Source organism: Scomber japonicus, chromosome 12 (genome assembly GCF_027409825.1).
Source record: "Scomber japonicus isolate fScoJap1 chromosome 12, fScoJap1.pri, whole genome shotgun sequence".
NCBI lineage: Eukaryota > Metazoa > Chordata > Actinopteri > Scombriformes > Scombridae > Scomber > Scomber japonicus.
Window position 1 is genome coordinate 17,494,305 of NC_070589.1, and position 20,346 is coordinate 17,514,650.

The 20,346-nt window shown below is 39.1% G+C and overlaps 1 protein-coding gene across 1 annotated transcript in view; it reads right to left on the bottom strand.

The window, feature by feature from the left end:
- tnr (tenascin R (restrictin, janusin)) overlaps positions 1 to 20,346 on the bottom strand; it is a 126,455-nt gene that overhangs the window by 47,746 nt on the left and 58,363 nt on the right. The window contains exons 4-13 of the mRNA XM_053330721.1: positions 18,859 to 19,075; positions 18,590 to 18,690; positions 18,173 to 18,335; positions 16,558 to 17,034; positions 9,238 to 9,357; positions 8,933 to 9,076; positions 7,801 to 7,916; positions 4,267 to 4,417; positions 486 to 664; positions 87 to 177 (exon numbers count right to left, since the gene is read on the bottom strand). Coding sequence (XP_053186696.1) covers positions 87 to 177; positions 486 to 664; positions 4,267 to 4,417; positions 7,801 to 7,916; positions 8,933 to 9,076; positions 9,238 to 9,357; positions 16,558 to 17,034; positions 18,173 to 18,335; positions 18,590 to 18,690; positions 18,859 to 19,075 — 1,759 coding nt within the window. The remainder of the gene's footprint in view (positions 1 to 86; positions 178 to 485; positions 665 to 4,266; positions 4,418 to 7,800; positions 7,917 to 8,932; positions 9,077 to 9,237; positions 9,358 to 16,557; positions 17,035 to 18,172; positions 18,336 to 18,589; positions 18,691 to 18,858; positions 19,076 to 20,346) is intronic.

A 20,346-nucleotide genomic window follows, 5' to 3' on the forward strand; every position in this document is an offset into this window, starting at 1 on the left:
CATTAGGCCATATGTTATTTTAAGAGGCAAGCACAAGAGCACATGCACGCCAATATCACCACATCTGCTTGCTGTCAGTCCCTCACCGGTAATAAATTCAGTGGAAATAGATCCGCTCTCATTTCCTTTCCTCACACCACTCACTGTCACCTCGTAACGAGAGCCAGGACGCAGAACCTGTTCAACAGAATAAACAGGCACAGTTAAATCAATTTAATCTCTCTTTGTGGATTTTTGTGGGAGTTTTTTATCTCCATACACAGACAGGCAGAGTCTGAGATTAGATAATTTAACAGGCATGACAAGCATATAGACAGATACACACACGTTAGTAGCACAGGTGCCAGTGTCACCCCCAAGATAAATGGTTTAACATGTGAGAACAGGGCTTCTACTGTCCCCAGATGGCAGGTGAGTCCAGATATTGTGACTGTAAGATCAGATCTGTGACCTCGCTACATGATAAATTACACTGCCCCACTCACCTGCAGGGAGTACTGGCTGAGTGTGGGCTGGAGGCGGAAGGTGGTCCTTGGCCCCTCTCCTCCCACGAGGCCATAACGCAGCACAATCTGATCAATCTTTGCTTTTGGTGGAGTCCACTCTACAAACGCCACAGTGTCTGACACATCCCGCACAATCAGCTGAGTAGGTCCATCAATCACTGCAAAACAAAGAGAAAAACACTGATACAGTTGGTATTTTTACACTCCTTTTTGACAAGATTGGGTATTTTTGTTGCCAATTTAATATCTGATATTTTGAATTGATACCAACCAGTGATTATTTTCATCATCATTAATAGATTAATTAAATTGGTGATTGTCTCAAGTATTCGTTTAGTCTATAAAATGTAGTGATAAATAACAATTTCCTTGAGTACAAGGTGATGTCATCATATTATTGTTTTGTCTGATCATCACCCCAAAAGGCAAGACAAGGCAGATTTATTTATATAGCTCATTTCATAAAGTCCTCAAAACGGTGTTGGAAAAAATGAAAATGGATGCACGCCACGCAACGTGGTCGACTTCCTGTTGGGTAAAAAAAATCCACAAAATTAATCACCAAATGATCTGATGAGAGCTATGACATATTGAAATTTCATGGAGATCCGAGAGGATTTTTGGTTACATGACCCGACGTTTGGGGGCGCTATTGAGTCCCCTTAACACACTTGTGTCCAATCAAGTTGAATTATAAATTTTTTCACCATGAGTGAATTTCATGAGTTTTGAGGTATGTTTAGGCCACCAAAAAAGCGATCCTTTTGGAAGAAGAAGAACGGAAATAATAATAAAAGCAAAAAATCTTAGCAATAACAATACGTCCCTTGCACTGCACTGGTCAGCGCTCGGGCCTTAATTAAAAAGAAAATAAAATACAGACAAAAAAAGAAAGAAAGAAAGAAAGAAAGAAAGAAAACAAAAATCTAAACTAAAATAGAGCATAAAATATGAGAGTACAGCATAAAATAATGATTTGCTTTAAAATGATTAAAAACAAAACCTACTTTTTTCACTAGAACATGTTCTCTAACCTTTTTGGTTTGAGATTCCTTAAAATAAAGCAGGGTCTCATGTCCCCTAATCACAGGTGTCAGAAGTTATGACCTTCTTGAACTTATTTGTAAAAGCTTCATATAGTTTTACTTTCTTTGGGCCGTGAAAATGTATTCAAATAAGCATGGAAGATAATAAATATTGGAGATAAGAATTCAAACTGGTGTGGCAGAGTTTTGTTTTGTTTGTCATTTTCTCATGAGCCCTTCAGATTTATCCTGTGACCCAGTGGAGGGGACTCGACCCAAGGAATCAGATAATGAAAAAGAAGCTGCTAATTCCTATAGTTTGGAATAGACCTTGAGAATAACATTTGCTACTTTTGCCTGAAAGATTACTTATAACTAAATTAGTATCTACATTTTTGCCAATTATTTTTCTTTTACAAACCCTTTTGTTCATTTATCAAAAGCAACCACATTTATTCAATATTAGCTGTTGTCTAAACATAAGCAGTTGTACAAAAACTTGGCCTGAGCCAAAATCTGCCTGAAATTGGTAAAATAAATAAATAAATAAATAAACCAAAGCATAGAAAAAGTACACAAAATACATAATTTGATGCACAATTTGGGTTTTAACACATTTTAGTCAGCTTTAAATGAAAGGATGAGAGTTTAACATTCTGCTTCATGTTTTTGCTGCAGTAGGTGTGGATTCGTTATCAGGAAATGCTGTTCCCTGACAGCCAGGCATGTAAAACTTATCAGACCTGACACACGGTGAGACAATAAGCTTTATCTGTGGAAGGTGTAAAACATGAAGCTCGATTAAAGTCTATCCAAGCTGATTGGAAAACAACACTTATTAAGTATGAAGAGCTGAAAACACATCAGGCGTGATGGAAAAAAACAAAACATTTTAGAATGTTTGACACAAGATGAATCTGCTAAACATTAACTCTGCACATTCTCATTGTTAAAGCATCAATTCCAATCTAAAGATTTCAGTCAAGGTAATGAGGTGTTAGAAAATGTGATAATTAGCACATTTAACATTAACTTGTTAATTACATCTTTCCATAAAAGCTATGGTTCGACATCTGTTGGTTTAACAGATGTATGGGAAAAAGCAGGTGCTTTTTATCTTCACATCAACACTTTACTTAATTAATTAATCCTACAGTAGCTAAAGAGACCTGAGAGCTACAACTTAAATGACATGAATGCAAAGTCTAAGACATTCTCATTCTCAGCTTAAGATTGTAATAGGTGACAAACATGTAATGTGGAGGAATCAGACAAACTAGGACATACCACAGTGGTTTGTAGATCATGGATGTTAATGGAAAGCACCATACTGCGCTGTGATAGCACACTTATTCACTATTACAGTGGGAACAGATGTGAATGACATATTTCACACGTTGAGCAACAGAGAACTACACTCTCCTCTGAAGTCTCTCTTTAAGCTTTTAAGATCTGAGTCCCAGACTCCGACTTGACATATTGCAGGTCCAACCCTGATCCGCGATGTATTAGAAATTGGCCCCTTGGGTCTCGTCCTAGAAAACAACCTAAGGAAGATCACTGTTGAGAACCAGTTCCCACATCAGCTGTCCTCTCCCTCTGGTTTCCCTCTGACTCCTCACTGTGCTCCCTCCGTCTCCAAGGAAGGATAAATCTTTGCTATGAATAATTGAGTAACTTCAAATTTGTCTTTTCCTCTTTCTTTATCCAATAAGGTGTTATGCAGTGGGCCACCGTGAAACATTAATGAGGGAGGGCCATGAATTATTAATCGATACTTAATTACAACCCACAAAAGGAAGAAAGACTTGACAAGAAATTGATGGTGTTTTGACGGCAGACATCAGAGTCTGAATTGCTATGGATGAGTTTTGAATTGGATCTATTACAGCTGTCTAAGTAATGTCAGCTAGGTGAGGAGTGGGGGCAATACCTCTGCGAGGTTTACATCAGGGACATAGATTGTGGCAGACCAACAAATATGTCAAGGTGACACTCGCTGCTTATTCTTTGTGTTTAGCTGTGTGTATGTGTGTGTGTGTGTGTGTGTGTGTCTTCAAAGTGCAGGCAATACTATACAACACGATTTGATAAATTGACAGATAATTACTATAACTATGTAAATTGACTTTATCATGTAACTATATCACACATCTGTTTCTTGTAGCTTCTCAAATATGAAGACTGACTTTTCTTAGTTATGTATCACTGTAAAAGTCTTTGAGCTTTGAACAGTTGGTTGATACAAACCATGCAACTAGAAGATATTACATTGGGCTCAATCGACAGTGAAAACATCTGTTGGTTGAACCATGGTTACATTTATTATAAACGTGATTTTTTTTTTTTTTTTGGTATTGTATGTATTGTATTGTAATGTGTATAGTACTAAACAGTAGCTGTTGACTGGCTGAATGATTCAAATCAAGTAAACTGTACTGCATATTGTCCTTCCTCCAAAGGCCTTCCAGATGTAACTTATCTCAATGTTGTATTTTGGCAAAACCATAATAGTAAAGGCCATTTCTGATGTGTCTTAGTATTCATGTGTTGTATAGACAAGTAAAAAAAACACTGTTTATTACTATGGGAATAAAGAGGGTTTTGTATAAAATAGGTACTGTATATTTATCAAAGAATTCTAATCTGAATCTGCACTCCAATTACAATTAGACAGAGATGTGATGTATATCTTAATGTCACTTCTTATCTTCAGTTTTGCACGTTTCACTCACATGTTGCGACAGTAGCAGTGACCGGCTGGCTTCGACCTTGGTCACGGAGCGCCACCAGATTAACTGTGTACTCCTCTCCTGGCCTCAGACCAGTTTGCACAAAGGAAGTAATGGTGCTGGGCAGTTGTGCAGTCATTCCTCCATCATTGTCCTGGGAAAAAAAAGAGACAGCTTATATGTGCTGAGTTGAAAAGATATTGTTGCACATTGTTTGCATATTTTGAGTAAATGTTAGCTACTTTGTGGCACAAACTTGTCACAATGGAGATAAAGAATCTGGCAGATGAAAGACCATCTTAACCACTAAGACATAAACTGTGACTCATGTAGCTAATTTCTCTGCAGTTGATTTTCTGTATTGTAAAGCTGAGGACTTTTCTTTTCCAATCCTTTGTAAACTTTTGGATAGTTTAGCACATAAAACTCCCTGTTATTTGGCAAATATGGGTATGCATGCTTCAGTGATATTTCTCTGGCCAAATTCTGCAGAGACAGCACTCTGTACACTCCCAAAGGCATGTCACTCATCCATATGGAGCCCCTGCTATTCCCAGCTGTTGTCAGAGAATGAGTGTTGCACATGTACCTCAGACAGATGTTACACCTACTGCAGCTCCAAGATCCCCCAAAGCCTGTACTATGAAGGCTCACATTAAAAGAGAACATACGACAGCTTGCCCCTTTCCTGAATCAAAACTGTAATTAGAGATGTAATTCATTTAATCACCTCAACTAAATACACACAGCGGTGATGTTCCAATAGCAAGTGGTGTTCAATCTCAGTAATAATACGGTTAAATGAAGGCAATGTAAAATTATACAAAATGAATCACCATAATAGTATAACACATTCCCATCTCCTGTGTCATTTTGCTCATAATTAGCCATCATTCTGTCTGCTGACAAGGTCGCATAGCAGAGGAATGACAAAAGATAGTTTTGTTTTATTACTTAAATTTCATTGAGCCAAAATGTGATAAAGATGTACAGTATTATGATTATTTGATTGCTCATTTATAAGTTTTGGTTACTTACTAGAGTAACTGCGTTGTCCTACTTTCTACAAGTAAGACACCAAGTCATTTTTTTGCAACATCTATCAAAACATTTACAATAATCAATATTCTAATAGCTAATGACTACAGAACACTACAAAAATGCAGACTCATGAGATTTGTTTTCCCTTTTATTCTCCAAATTAATAATCTAAAACAACAAATTAATACGTAAATTAAAATTTAATGCAGTTCAGTTAGAAAGCTTGTTCAATCAATATATTTAAAGCACATTACCGAAACAGAGAATGAGAACAACTGGCAAGAACACCAGTTTAATTCGAATTGATTTTATTTTATTTTTCAGAATTCTGAAAACATTCAACAGTATCCATAAGGCTCATTTCTCTAGAGGGAGACCTCTGGATAATTCAGGGACATTGTTTCTGGTAAGATTTTTTATTTTATTTTAATGTATTTTTTTCAATGCTGTGAGCACCACAAACAAAATTACATTCTCTGCTCTGTATAAGGGTGGGAGCAGAAAACCTTGTGCAATTACAATGTGGCTAGATAGTCTTAGGGGTAAGTGACAAAATATGTTTTTGTAATTTAGAGGAACTGACCCTTTACATTTTTAAACATGCATTATAATGTGCATGTATTACAAGCTGTTTAAAATGCACATGGCTCTCCTCTCATTTAATCACCTGCTTTCTTAAACAACAAGCAGCTTCTGAGTCTCAAATGAGCCAATCTCACACACACAATACTGATTTCAAGTTGTCCATGGAAACTGCCTGTCTGGCGCCGTTTACCCAAGCGTGAAGCAATCAGTCGCAAAGACCCTGTTTACACCTGGCATTAACATGCGTCTCAGGTGATCGGATAACAAGCAGACAGGGCTAAATGACCACCAAGATGCGTTGTGATCCGATCATCTACAACTACTTGCCGAGGGTGTTCTGGGTTGGAATAGCCCATGCATGTGTATTAGTTCTCTTTAGCCTGCACTAAAAACAAACACTTGTCTGATTTGATAACTGTGCATGGGCCCTTTGACCTTCTAGCAGAAGTGAAGCAGGCAGCAATGAAATCTGGACACAAATGGTCAGCTCAAGATGCATAACAGCGACTATTAATGAGATACCTCAGAATTGTTATGCATATATTTCTCTGTTACGTGAATGTTATTATGTAAGGAAGCTTGCCTAACAGGCAATAAAATGTTGTTTGGTTCTGTTTGTTTAATACAATATAGTATAATATTAGTACAGTTCTACTTGTAATTGTACTGACCAACTGTTTTAGCCTGTGGATTTGTTATGAAAAGCCCAAAATGAAACATATTAGATGGTGTAGTAGGTATGTGATCCAAAACACTGGCAGTGTGGAATTTCATTGGATTGTCAGATATCCACTGTGGCTTTTGCTAACAGTGTTAACGGCAGGTCTTGAAGCTCACCCTCCCTCTCTCACTCTCAGTTCTGTATTTGTTCGCATAGGTCAAAGCTTTCATGCCTACTTTCATTACGAGATTGTCAAAATTCACAATCCCCATTGCTGGATTAAATCCACAGGGGGCGGGACTGCCAACTCATAATATGATTTCCCCTGCCGCTGTATTGAAAAAGGGAAAGCGAGGAAAGACAGGGTGAGGAACACTTACAGGGAGCGATGGAGAGAGGAGGAGAAGAGAGAGAGACGTGAAGGAGAAACAAAAGGATGGGGGGTACCTTCAGGGATAGAGAGGAGTAGGTTGGGGATTTGAAAGAGGTGGAAAGTAAAAATGAGAGGATACAATGAAAGGCTGGGGTGGATGGATGCTGCTTAAAGAAAAGAGACAGCAGACAGAAAACAGCAAACGTAGAGAGAAAGATGAAGGGAGAGCTAAAAGCAATGAAATGAAATTAGGAGGCTCACAGCCTTTTTTCATTCAGAAACTTTCTATCTTTAAAAAGGTTTCAAACAAATACGAAAAAGCATCTTAACATCATTTTTAGGGCTTGGGGTCTGGTCAGACCAAAGGATATCTCCCCCAGAGAACACCTTAAAGGAGAAAACCAATTACTGTGAGAGGGCAAGAGATTAGAGTGCCTAGAGTACCTGAGTTTACAGCGGGAATTAGAAAGAGAAAGGTTTTTGCTTTATGGCTTTGAACCTGGTTTTATAAAGGGTTATTCTCAAAAAGGGTTTAATGGCTCATCCACCTAATAGCCAATAAGCTTAAGACAATCCGCTTGTCTAATTTGATATGGGCCTCAAGCTGAGCAAACCCTCTTAGTTAACTTCCTGTTTCTGCACAGCCATTCAAAGTCACTGAGAATTTGGCATTAGCGAGATTTAAAAACATTTCTTTTCAACCAAGAATATTTTGTACAGTCGTTTGCTGATAATCAATTAAAGCCACCATTAGCCAGTGTTTTCTTCTTCTTCTTACACCCATAAAGATAACGCACTTGTCTCACAACACTCAAAGTGTTAAATTGCCACTGACAGTGAACACATACACTGAGTGATCACACAGCTTTGACTCTACCTTGGGGATGAAGCTGATCTCCCATCCATCGAAGGAATAGTAAAATGGTTGCCACTGGACCTCCACTGACGTCTCTGTGATGGATTTGAAGACTAAACCATCAGGATTGGAGAGGTCTGGAGAGGAAGGCAGAGACGTATTATTGTTCTTCACTGACCCACACAGCCCATAAATCACTACTCCATCTCATGCTGAAGGTGTCCGATGCTGAACTTTTCTCTTATACGTTTATATTGCTGTTCTGTTGCTTCTGTGTCGGTGCATTGTTTTTTAATCAAAAGGTGCTGTTTACCCTCTGCCTGATGTAAAATTATTGAACAACAGGCAGTTTTTTTCCGCTTGCATATGCAATGATTTAACAGTATTGATTATAGTTATACATAAACCCCTTGAAAGATCAAATAACCCTAGCTCATACTTTATTTAGCCAAGTGCCAAAGGCAGATATTCTCATAAATCGGACTGGATAATTAAATACAACATTTCATAACTAAGTTTTGCACAGACAAATCAACAAATAAAATGGTGGCATCAAATTTAATTAGCCTCAATTGACTTTACTACTCCAAACACTGAAATTAAATTCACTTATCTGTGAAATAGATCATTTCACAGCCAAGGCTGCACTAATGCTAACATACTGTATGTAGCCACCCATCACCTGATGTACAGCTGATTACATTTTTTGTTCACAATTATTTATTAAGGGGCTGAGTGAGTTTCCATAGTTCTGATGAGCATGGGAGCAATGACCTAGCATTAACATGAACTAGAAGTTACACATTTAGAGCGTGTTCACGCGTGCATTTCTGTGCATTTGTATGTGGGTATTTGAGTGTGAGTGACGAAGCAGGTGTTACAGATAAGAATCACAAGTAGTTGGTGCCAAGGAGCAGGTGGTATTCTCACTCTATTGACCCCGAGAAACATCTCAGATTGACCAGAAAAAAAGTGAGAGACAATGTGTGTGTGTGCATCTGCATGGATGAATGTGTGACACAAGTTATACAATTGTAAACTGAGGTATAAAATTCATATTATGTTAGTCATGGACCAAAAATGGATGCAATGAAATGTCAGAGAACTTCCCATGGGAAGATTCTGTCAAAACAACCCACAGGACAACACTTACAGGTAGAAACAGTAATGCTGGCAGGGACGCTGATAGTGTTGTTAATAACAGCAAACACATTGATATTGTACTCCATGCCTGCTTCCAGGCCTGTGATAGTGCAGGTTGTGGTATTCCCTGGAATCCTTATTTCTAGTTGTACACCTTAGAGAGAGAGAGAGAGAGAGAGAGAGAGAGAGAGAGAGAGAGAGAGAGAGAGAGACAGGTAAAAAGATAAACCGATACATGGATGCCCTTCTTTTATTCCAAGACATTTTCAATCAACTGAAACTGAAATTACAACCTCCTGCTATCTCTGTACCTACCTCCGGGGCTGCTTGGTGTGTATGTCACTAAGAAATCTGTCAGCACCACTGATCCCTCCCACTCCAGGGTAATTGTTCGATCCGTCACCCCTCGTATCTTCAGGTTCATGGCAGGTGCCACTGTTACGGTGAAAAAAGTGAATAATGTTATAAAATTTGTTTTTTGGAGTTAGGGTTAGTTTTTTTTTTTTTTTTGGGGGGGGGGCTTACTATACAATGAGAATTATAATATTTAACTGCAATGTCAGCATTGTAGTAACTGGCTAGAAAATTGCAAGTATTACTATGTTAAGCAAATGTTTGCAACTCTTGATGCCCACAGGTTAAGATGGTTTTGTGTTTTAATTGAAACTACCCAAATACCCAAAGCCCAAGCCAAAATCTTGTGCCTGTGCACTTGTAGATAGTGGTATGTGGTCTTCTGCAATCTGCATTTTGAGTATATCTCAGATTTGAGCGGACTGCTTTATGTGTGTGCAGTCCAGCCTGTAAAAGAAGCTGCTTGTAGCAACAAGAGGCTGAGTGTTAACATGAGAGGGAAAAGCACAGTCATTCATTTGGGCTGAAGTGGAGATAGTGAAGTCAAGCCATAAACCTTAGAGGTGGTTCAGAATGTAAATGTGGATGCATAAAGAAGAGTGTTTACAGCTCCCTCTGCCAAAAACAATGAGGGGGAGGAGGAAGGGGAAGAGGATAAAGGTAAAGGACATAAAAGACGATAAGAAAGACGATACTGTATGTACAAACAGTTTGAGTTGGAAAAACTACGAACAGGATGCACAGAGGACAGAGGACAGAAGAGGACAGGAGAAGAAAAACTCATGAGATGTTGAGGAGACTACATTTCTAAGATAGACAGAGCATTAAATGAGAGGCAGAGAATAAGGTAAACAGGGAAGGGAAGCAAGAAAAGCAGAGGGTAAAGGAGCAGTTAGTGTGATGGTGTGATAAACAACCTCTCATCCCCATCATCTCTACATCCTGTGATACAGGACTCTACGGCACAGCACTGAGTCCTACTCAGGGATTCTGTGGACACTTTGTTTCAGCTACTTCCTTACACACTTTACAGATGGGTGCATGCTGTACAGTAGCTTGCTCAGTTTAATACAGTGAACCTGCACTGGGGACTACTCCATCATCAAGTATATACATGTATATGAAGGAAATAACAAATCAAAAGATGGAGCACTAATCCATGGGACAAAAGAATATTGATTGATGATCATGCAGGAGGTTGAAAAAGACAATCTGCTTGAAAGTGAAGACACTAATTCCTATAAAAAAATAAAGGAGAGACTCTCAAGTGAGCACTTTGGAAAAGGATGATCTGAGAAATTAGTCAACAATTTTGAAGCTTAAAATGTTCAACATTCAGCTCAAGATACTGCAAAAACATTGTTGTCACATAAAAGGTCATCAACAACCAGTTCATTTTAATGCAAATATGAAACTGTCATCCAAGACATGTGCAATCTGACATCAATATTTATCAAATGCAGTTTATCTAGACCCTGTTCAACCATTGTAAATTGGGTACAATTTCAACTTCAACAGCAGTTTTCATTTTCTAACTTGATCTCATTGTTTTTCACTTGACACTGTTTTGCTTTGGGGAATCTACAGATGACAAAGACAATTCAAAGATCTTCACATTTGTACCTTGATTCACCAAACATGCCATGTATGAGGAGAAAATTAGATCAATCTACATCAATATAATCCTAAGAATCCTGGTAACATCACTTGAGAACTAACTAAACTGCTTAATGTTTTTGTCTTCTTGATTTCTGGAAAATTGCGAAAACTATTTTAAGTCAGGTTTGTTTCAAAAGGGCAGCTTTCTGAAGGTTATTCAAGAATTTCGCCTGGAGTCTTAAAGTCTCATTAGGTCTAATCAGTATTCTCTCTTAGGCAGATATGGCAGTATCAACTAAACTACAACCTTGATGGTAAACCTCTGGCTGACATCAGAGGTCAGTACATCATCAGGGGACAAGTTTACCTTTAGGGTACTTTGTATAATGGCAGGGAAAATTTAAAATGCCTAAATGAAAACAAATCAGAAATAAAGTGAAATACAACTAATTTGTTCCTATCTGTGACATTTCTTTCTTAGGTACAAATTACCTGTTGTACACGTCAAATAGATCATCTCTGCTTTTCTTGATTTGGGAAACACTTTTTTGACTTACATTTATAATGTCCTAATCCTAATTTTGAGTTTAAAAATGATACTAAAATTAACCAAAGAAAATCATCATATATAAATAAGACAAATTTAATGCACAATTTGTATTCTGTTCACCATATTTTCATCATCATGGCTGTCAATTTACCAGAAGGCTTTTTCAGTAGTTTCCAGGAAGCTTCTCTCACTCTGACCCATGATAATATTCTCCTCTAATATCTCTGTGACTGTCACATCCCTTGACCACCTCCCATCATGGAGCCCTTTGCTTTAAATAATGTTTTTTCTTAGCATGTAACTTCACATCAAATCATTCGCTCTTTATTTCTGTCACAGTGCAGAGCTGTTGTGATGGGTTAGGGTTAGTCAGATTCATATTGTCTAATTGTTTTGGGTCTCCTATTGTCACTCTCACATTTTGTATGTTTGCCTTCTATTTCTGAAAGCAGGAATGTTTTGTGAATGAAAGTTGCCTATGCTCATTTGTACAATTTATCAGTCCTTTTTTGTTTGTTTTTCTTTCCGTTTGACTGCCCTTATTTTCTTTATGGTCCTGATGCAATTCTTCCCTTTTTGCAGTCTCTTTTAGCCTTCTTATCACCAAGGAAATTGAGAAAAAAAACTCGGCCAAATAATAACAGGCACAACACGAGAACGCATTACCTCGACGCCAGTTTTGTTGTATACTAACTCTTATTACAACTATGAAAGATACATGAGACCACAGGAGAAATGCTCTTTTACTTCCTTAACGTTGCTCAGGACAATCATGACAACACATGGGGGGCGTGACGATACCTCAGTAAGGACAAACTTAGGATATCAATATACAACACATGGGGCCCAGTGTTATTTGTATTTCATTTTGATGTGTGTATTTACTGTCAGAATTTAATGAAAACATGTTATTTAGTTTGTTTGTCTCTAATAGCTGAATGGATTATTTTTGATGTTCATGGCCTCGGTCCCAGAGCTGTAATTGAACAGTAGATTCTTTTACATTGTGGCATGAAAAGTGTGTCACTATCTCAAAAAATTAAACTCTCCCCTTCATATCCTCATAAAAAATAATGACAGTGCTTTGTATGTAAAACTGGCACCTCTATGCTGCCCTCTGCTGGACAACCCTGAAATGCAATACTCTTTTTCACTTAATTTTGTGTTTTGATTCACAATGAAAAACTATTAATTGAGTTATTGAGGTTGCAGATGAAATAATCTAATACCACAGTAAATGCACACATAGAAATTAGATACATATTAAAATGCGTATTTCTGTATTTCACTTTATTTCTGTCTGATTTGTTTTAATTGAAGGCATTTCAAATCTTTTATATAACTGCAGATCTCTTTATTTTGCTTAATTGATGAAACTAAAACAGTCAGAGTGGAAATATTTTTTTGGTTTGTAATAGGGAACATCTGTAGCCTACTAGTCCGTCATGTTCCTCCCAATGGAGTGCTATGCAGATGGAAAAAGAGTCGGCCTCAGCCTGGTTCCATCGACCTAGACAATAGAAATAGGATTTGTGCAAATCCGGTAGCAGCAGAGGCAAGGGACACAAGATATTTCTCAGGTGCCAAGACAGAGCCTCAAAGGGTAAACCAAAAGCGAAGCCCGCAAGAGGTCTACACACATACTCACAGAACTGGAGTTACTATTCCACTTTGCTTAAACACTGCTCACCAATGAGGTGGTTTGGTGCCATTGGGTTAGGGTTAGGGTTAGGGTTAGGCACCGTGCCAACCAAGTAGGAATGCTATATTTTTCACCAGGTCAGAAAAAGTAGGCTGTTTAGCTAAAGTGTGGTCAAAAAGGTGTTCAGTCAGTCCACATTACCTGTTATAGCTTTTGTGAGTCTGGTTAGGTTAGGCTATACTATTGTGCTAACTTCAGGGCTCTTCACTTTTCCAGCAGTCGAGGAAACAACCGATGAAGCTGCAGCATTTATTAACAGACACACTGATGTCTGTACTGCACATTTACTGCCAGATTCATAACCTATTGCTTTTTTTTTTTTCTCACTCCACTCGCACTTACTGTCATTCTCTAACACTCACCCAACCACACACTCCCACCCACACAAATTACACACTGCTCCCTTAAAGGAGCAATACTACTCTTATATCAGTAATTTTCACATAAGGGTCCATTGAATAATGAGGTGAGGAAGTGGTCTCGCATTTGATGATCTATTCTAGTCGATGACTCAAAACAATTGCACGATAATGCAGAGGATTATTGTGCTTGTACAATGTCATAATGAAAATCATTAGTAGCCCATTAATATTTATGGTTGTGCAAAAATTTAGCAGCTGTACACCACTGCCACTGCATGATGAATATAGGGGAAACACTAAACTTGAGGTTATTTGAGGATTGATCCAAATAGCATAATGAAGTCATCCTCTCAGTAGTATCTATATGCATTAAACAACTTTAAAGCTGTGTTCAAAGCACCGAGAGACACAACTACTGTATGTGAGAAATGTAAATGTCAGTTGGGACTTCCACTGCACTTGGAGGATGTCAACAACATGAGAATGTCACTGGTACTTTTCCAGAATTCATTGAAGTGATTGTGGAATACCTCTGCTGTCAAGATTAAATGCCACTCTTCAGCACAAGTTGATCTCTGCTTTGTGGTTGGATATACAGTACTTTTATGTGAATATACACTATATCTTATACCATGCCTGAAAGGCCTCCATTATTTCTCATGGTGGGAGAATATAGGCCACCATAATTGAAGCAAAAATGCATAGTGTTTTCCTCAGCTTTTGATAACATGAAACACTTAGGCCTGTCACCCTACAGGTCTCTAGTAATGGAACTGCTTCGTTTTGTATTCAGCAAACTATCTCCTACAAGCATTGGCTATTTTGGCCTCTAATTGCAAAGAAATGAGCAATTCGGACTCCCTCATTCGGTATAGATATTAAATGGGAGGGTGGCAGGGAGAAAGCAGCCAGAGTAATATGATTTGCCGTCCCTGTCTTTCTATTAATCGCCCCTCTGTCTGTCCTCATCCTTCACTTTGTTGACAGCTGCCCAAAATGGCAGAGGAGGATCTGATATTTTGGCGTGGAGAGGTGGCTTTGAACAAAAGCAAGCACGGCTCAGAAACTGTCTCAGCTGTAGCTAATGTGACAGTTCTCTCCCCTGATGAATGTGACTTTTGACAAATGAATGCTGTTACACCTTCTGCTGTCCAGCAAGTCACGCAGCGCACCACCTGCAACTGAAGCATAAAGTGGTTTGTTGTTCAAGGCTGCCTGTACAGTATATTAAAAATGATGGGGCTGAGAGTTTGAAAATGTCACATTTTGTAGTTAGCACTGGAATGAGTAGTTAATTTTTTTTTTTAATTAATCACCAGCAATTTGTGTAACCGATTAATAGTTTCAATTAACCATCAACAAAAAGGCCAAACATGCTGGTTTTATATTCTTTTTCTGCTGCTTTTCTGTTTTATATCATTTACTTAAAGATATCTGTTGAAACAAATTAACCATTAACGGAGTGTCTATTTGCACCCCTGGTACAAATAGATGTGAATGTCTCGAACTCTTCAGACACTAGTTGCGGGTCATTATCACTAACAAGCTGTTGTGGCAAACCAAAATGGCTGAAGATAGACCTCATCTCCTCAATGGTTCTCTCTGAGTAGGTGCTCTTCATGACAACAACCTCAGGCAGAAAAGGGCAAATTTAGAAAGGTTTCATCTCCTATCCAGACATTTCTGGTGGGAGAGTTGTATTATATTTTCCTAATCTTTCATCTGTGAATGCATACAAGTGTCAAGCATTTGTCAGTTAGAAATTATATGTCGCCAATATCTATCTTCCGTATTAGCAAACATATGGGGCTGTCACATCACCATGTAGGACTGAAGCGGTGGCGTAATGGGCAACGTGTCTGTCATTAGTGCAGGAGACATGAGTCTTTACAGCGGAAAAACTCTGCTGCATTTTCATAACTTTAAGTAAATGCATACAACCCGAAAATATATGAATTTACAACCTTCAGTTTGATATTTGATTTAAATTAAATCTTCCATCAAATATCTATGGTTGCCATGGATACCAAATACATTTCAGACCTCTCAAGTCTCAGGCATTGGCCGTGAGACACATGCATTTCAAGCTGTTCTCTCGCTCACACACCACACCTGACATGTTTTCACGCCGAGAAGTGACAGATCTCACCGGACAGAAATTATTATATGATATACAGAAGAGAACAGCGATGTATATTTATCCCGCTGCCCTGGTGTGATACAGGAGTCTTCCGCATATCTCCAGACTCTCCACTCCGACACTCAGTCCTGCAGCATGCACTCCTAATTGTACTGGGGTGCAAATAGCATTCATTGATATTTGCACCAGGGGTGCAAATAGCCTTTGCCAACCATTAATCAATCAATCCACAGATCAATCAACAATAAAAAATAATTAGATGCAGCCGTATTTGAATATCTTTGAAATAATGTTTGCTTTGATATCAGATTTTTCTCTTTAAACCTTCTTCAAAATCTACCACAAACAACACTTTATTGAATGTCAAATATTAATGACATACAACAGTGTAAAATCACCCAAAGCTGGATTCTTTTTTCTTTCAGAGTGCCTTGATGTAAAAATGTCTTTATTATTCTATTCACCCTTTACACTGTAAGTAAACCAGATAAAGACATACCTTTTTGAAGATACTCACTAGACTGTAACCTGAAATGTGTTTTCAGTTTCTGCACTCACACAAATTTTAGCAATAGTGCCAGCAATTGAAGAGGAGAGAATGTACCCACATTACAGGAAATCCCTTCTGGTAATGGAGACACTCTATTTAATGTAGGAACTCTTAAAAGAAACTTGCCCCTGCTGAAGAATTGAGACTTAACTGTGTGCGGGGTCAAAGGATGTCATTCTGAAGTCTGTTTAGGTTGAATTTCTGCTTTGAGTTACTTATTCCTGGTCACACTGACAGGAGGTTTTAAAGGATGAATACTTCCCTTCCTAGATTTTCTGCTTCAGGGAATCGAACAACAAACGTCAGACAAACTAGTTTTTATTCTTGATAACAGCCAAAGGATGGATTTGATGTGAAGGATAAAAAGTAATAGCCTACCAGAGTTGCAGTCATCTCCAGCAAAACCATCCTGGCAGACACAGAATCCATCCTTACAGACTCCCTTCTTGCTGCAGTTGTTGGCACAGTAGACCAGTGAGCAGTCCTCTCCCACATACCCAGGTCGGCACTGGCATGTCCCATTGATACACAGGCCTTGGTCTGAGCAGTCATTGAGACACCTCCCGACCATGCAGTCTTCGCCAGTAAAAGACTCTTCGCACACACACTCCCCGTCAATACACAAACCACGGCCCGAGCAATCTGAAGGGCATCGTGGCTCTGAGCAGTTTTCACCTCCAAAGTCACGGTCACACACACACTCCCCTTCTATGCATACGCCCTGGCCGGAGCAGTCGTCAGGGCAGCGGGGTTCAGAACAGTTTTTGCCGCTCCAACCTTCCTCACAGATACAACCACATAGGTCAAGGCTGAAGCTGCCATGGCCACTGCAGCCTGGGAAAAAGTCTAGACGTCCTGGGGGAGAAAAAAGTGTACATGTAAAACAAAATTATGTTTGCTTCAAAGATGAAAAGAAATCTCATACAGTCATACATACAGAGTGCTTTTTTAGCATCTTGGCTCTTAGGATGGAAATATCTTGGGTGTCTGACTTTGGTGCAGACTGAAATATCCCATTGATGGATTGCCATGAAGTTTTGTACAAACATATGTGGCTCCCCAATGATCCTACAGGCTTTGGCGATGCCCTGACTTCTCTAGGCATTTTGTTTTTTATAACAACTACATGTACTGCCATGAAATCTAGTACTGACATACAGGTGAATTCAGGATGAATTGTTAAAGCTATTAGCTAAAAGCCCATAAGCTTCTCAGAGCTGCGAACATGGCTGTGGACTCATACAGTAGATGCCTCTTTAAAAAACTGCATGTACTTAATATTTTAAGAATTTGCTCACTTTAATATCAACTTACAGTTACATTTTATGAAAGTCTTATCCCCACTGAGTGAACAGCTTTGATGGTAGGAAACTGTAGTCAAGACATAAATAAAAATCTGAACTAATGTCCCATTTTCTGAATTTCCATCCCGCCATCATTCTCCTCAGCTGAGCATTTCATCCTCATTCTGATTCAGTTCGTGACTGCTGGAGATAATCATATTCTCACTGTAGAGATAGAGTGTTTTCAGAAAATATTTGAATGGGGTGATGGTGTCAATGGACCAGATCCTTTAACTATAATATATCCTATAATTCTAACCATTCCAGTCCCCTCATATTATAATGGCAGCATCCCTTGAATTGAGAGCTTTTTTTTTTTACAACTTTTAGGTCTAGAATGTGCAGCAGAAGAAAAAAACGCTCTCCAGCATCAAAAGTCTGCTCCTATCTTTCACCTCTGTACTATCTTAAAATCATTCATGGTATAAACAGTTTTTGTGCCTGTTTAACCTGTTTTTTCCCATCTTGCTACATATGAAACAGCCTGCTTTAAATGTTTTTCTGACACTGCTTTATATCTTTACTTCCTATATTTTAATGTTTGATACCAAGATGTTACCAAGAAAATGCAAATACTGTTGATAAAATTGCTTATATAAACAAAAATTGTATCCATAAGTTTTCTTTATTCTCTCTTAAACAGCACTCACCCATGGCGGAGCTTTCCCCACAGCAACCAGATCCACACTGAGCTCTGAGTAGGGAAACTTCTCTCTCCAGCATCTCCACCCGCGTGGCAAGCTGCTGGATTGTGATTGTTGCCGGACAACCGCATGCTGCTTTCGGGATGTTGATGCGGTGAGTGAATGTTACCTGGACAAGGAGGACAGTTTGGTAATGAAGTGCATTTTGGGATTTAAACACATTTAAGAGCAAATATAAATATTTCATTTCACCATTTTAAATAGCTGCATGAAAATGACTATGTGTGATGAAATAGATGTCCTTCAGCAATGCCTCCAGTCTGTCTTCATATCCCATTCTGTGTCATCTGATATAGGTCATCTCAATGCTTTACTGCCAGTTAAATGAATGAAATAAATAAAATATTGTTATAAAAATCCCACCTGGCTGTCAGTATCCAGGGTCTGTTCAGTGTACTCTGCGGGTCCTATTGGATCCATTGGACCCTCCACAGAAGGTCTGGACCCCAGCTCAGCACGAGCACCTTTTAAATAAAGAGAATAGGTCTCAAAATAAAAAAACTACTAAATACAACTTGTTTTTGTGTCTGTGTGTAAGTGCATGAACATAAGGTGCCTCCAGGACAGCAGATAAAACAATCACAGTAAGTTTCAAGCCAAACAGTCGATCTATCAGAAGACCTTACCATCACCTGAGGCAAGTGGTGCAGAGGCGTCCAGGTCGACTGAGCAAAGAGACTCCAAGGGTACATTGATGTTGTAGACGTGGTTAAAGACCACAGGTTGCTCCCAAAGGGTTTGATTGGCTGGGGAAGCGGAGGGGGGCTGATCGCCCCCTGGGGTCTGTCTCTTCACTCTGGTAGTGCGAACAAGCTTATTGTCTCCTGATGGAGCAGCATGAGTGGCAGTCTACAGAGAGAGACAATGTGAAACAAAAAACATTGCATGAGGTATGCACTCAGGGCTCTCTCGTTGTTTGTCCTTTATATTTTTTGTTTACAGAATGATGGACTAAACATTCAGGAAAGACCCAACAGGGACACAAAATAAAATGTCACTGATACGGTATATGAAGAATTTTCTCACTAGCTGCAACACTGAAAAAACATTTTTTACATTTGAAGAATAGAAAATTTGTAAAAACACTGTGGTGAGAGTTCAGTTTTTTCATATTGTGGTCGATTTTTGTCTTAGAGCTCAAAGAAAAGGCCGATAAGTCTAAAGTCCATGGGATCAACTGTTTACTGCATTTACAATGTCCTATTATACATGTCACCCATTCACTTGGCTGATGCCAGGGCTAAGAGGAACACTGTGTTGAGTGACAGCACCTCCAGGTTCGTCTGACCCAGTGGCTTAAAAGGCAGACCCGGTAGACCATCCAGCACCATCTGAAGGTCCAATTGAGGGACAAAATGTCAAGCAGGGGGTGTCAGCCTGTGGGCACCCTGCAGGAGGCGCTTCATCAGTTGATGGCTCCTGGCCATGAAGCGATTTAAACCATTGTGGCCCATTGTAATCACTGCTGTAAACACCCCAAAGTGGATGCAGCATGGCCACTGTCAAACAACCCCAGCAGGAAATCTAGAATACCTTGCATTGGGCATGAATAAATACAGATCGAGGTTCACCCACCAGTGAGTCAAGTAGGTCCTGAATTGTAAAGACACCATAGCCAGAGACCCAAGCCACTCTGTCTCACCCTATCAAACTCCAAAACATGAGGTGTCAATTTTCAAAATAAAACACACTGTGCAGACTCCAGTCGTATTTCACATCACAACATCAATATTACGTTATAACTGATGTCACCAGGCCAAAATTCAACTGTAGAGGATATCTGTCACCATGGACAGCGAAAGGTTAATCTTGGAAGTGGAAAATCAAAATATTATATGACACCACTGCTGCCATGACCGCCTCTAGCCTCCTCTCCAGGTACAGGGGGGGGCTCTCTTCTCTCTGACACTGCTGGAGCAAAATGCTCTGCTTCTGAAATGTTCCCAGTGGGGTAGGATGCCATGCTGAGAACCGAACAAAACCACGTCACAGCTGGAAAGCAACACAGCTGTGCCTGCTGAAATCAAGGCATTAAAGAGGTGTGCATAAGGCTGTAGTTGTGTCCTTTTTTCAGCCTTTTAAAATAAAATAAAAAATTAGAGGAAAAGTATAAGGAATGG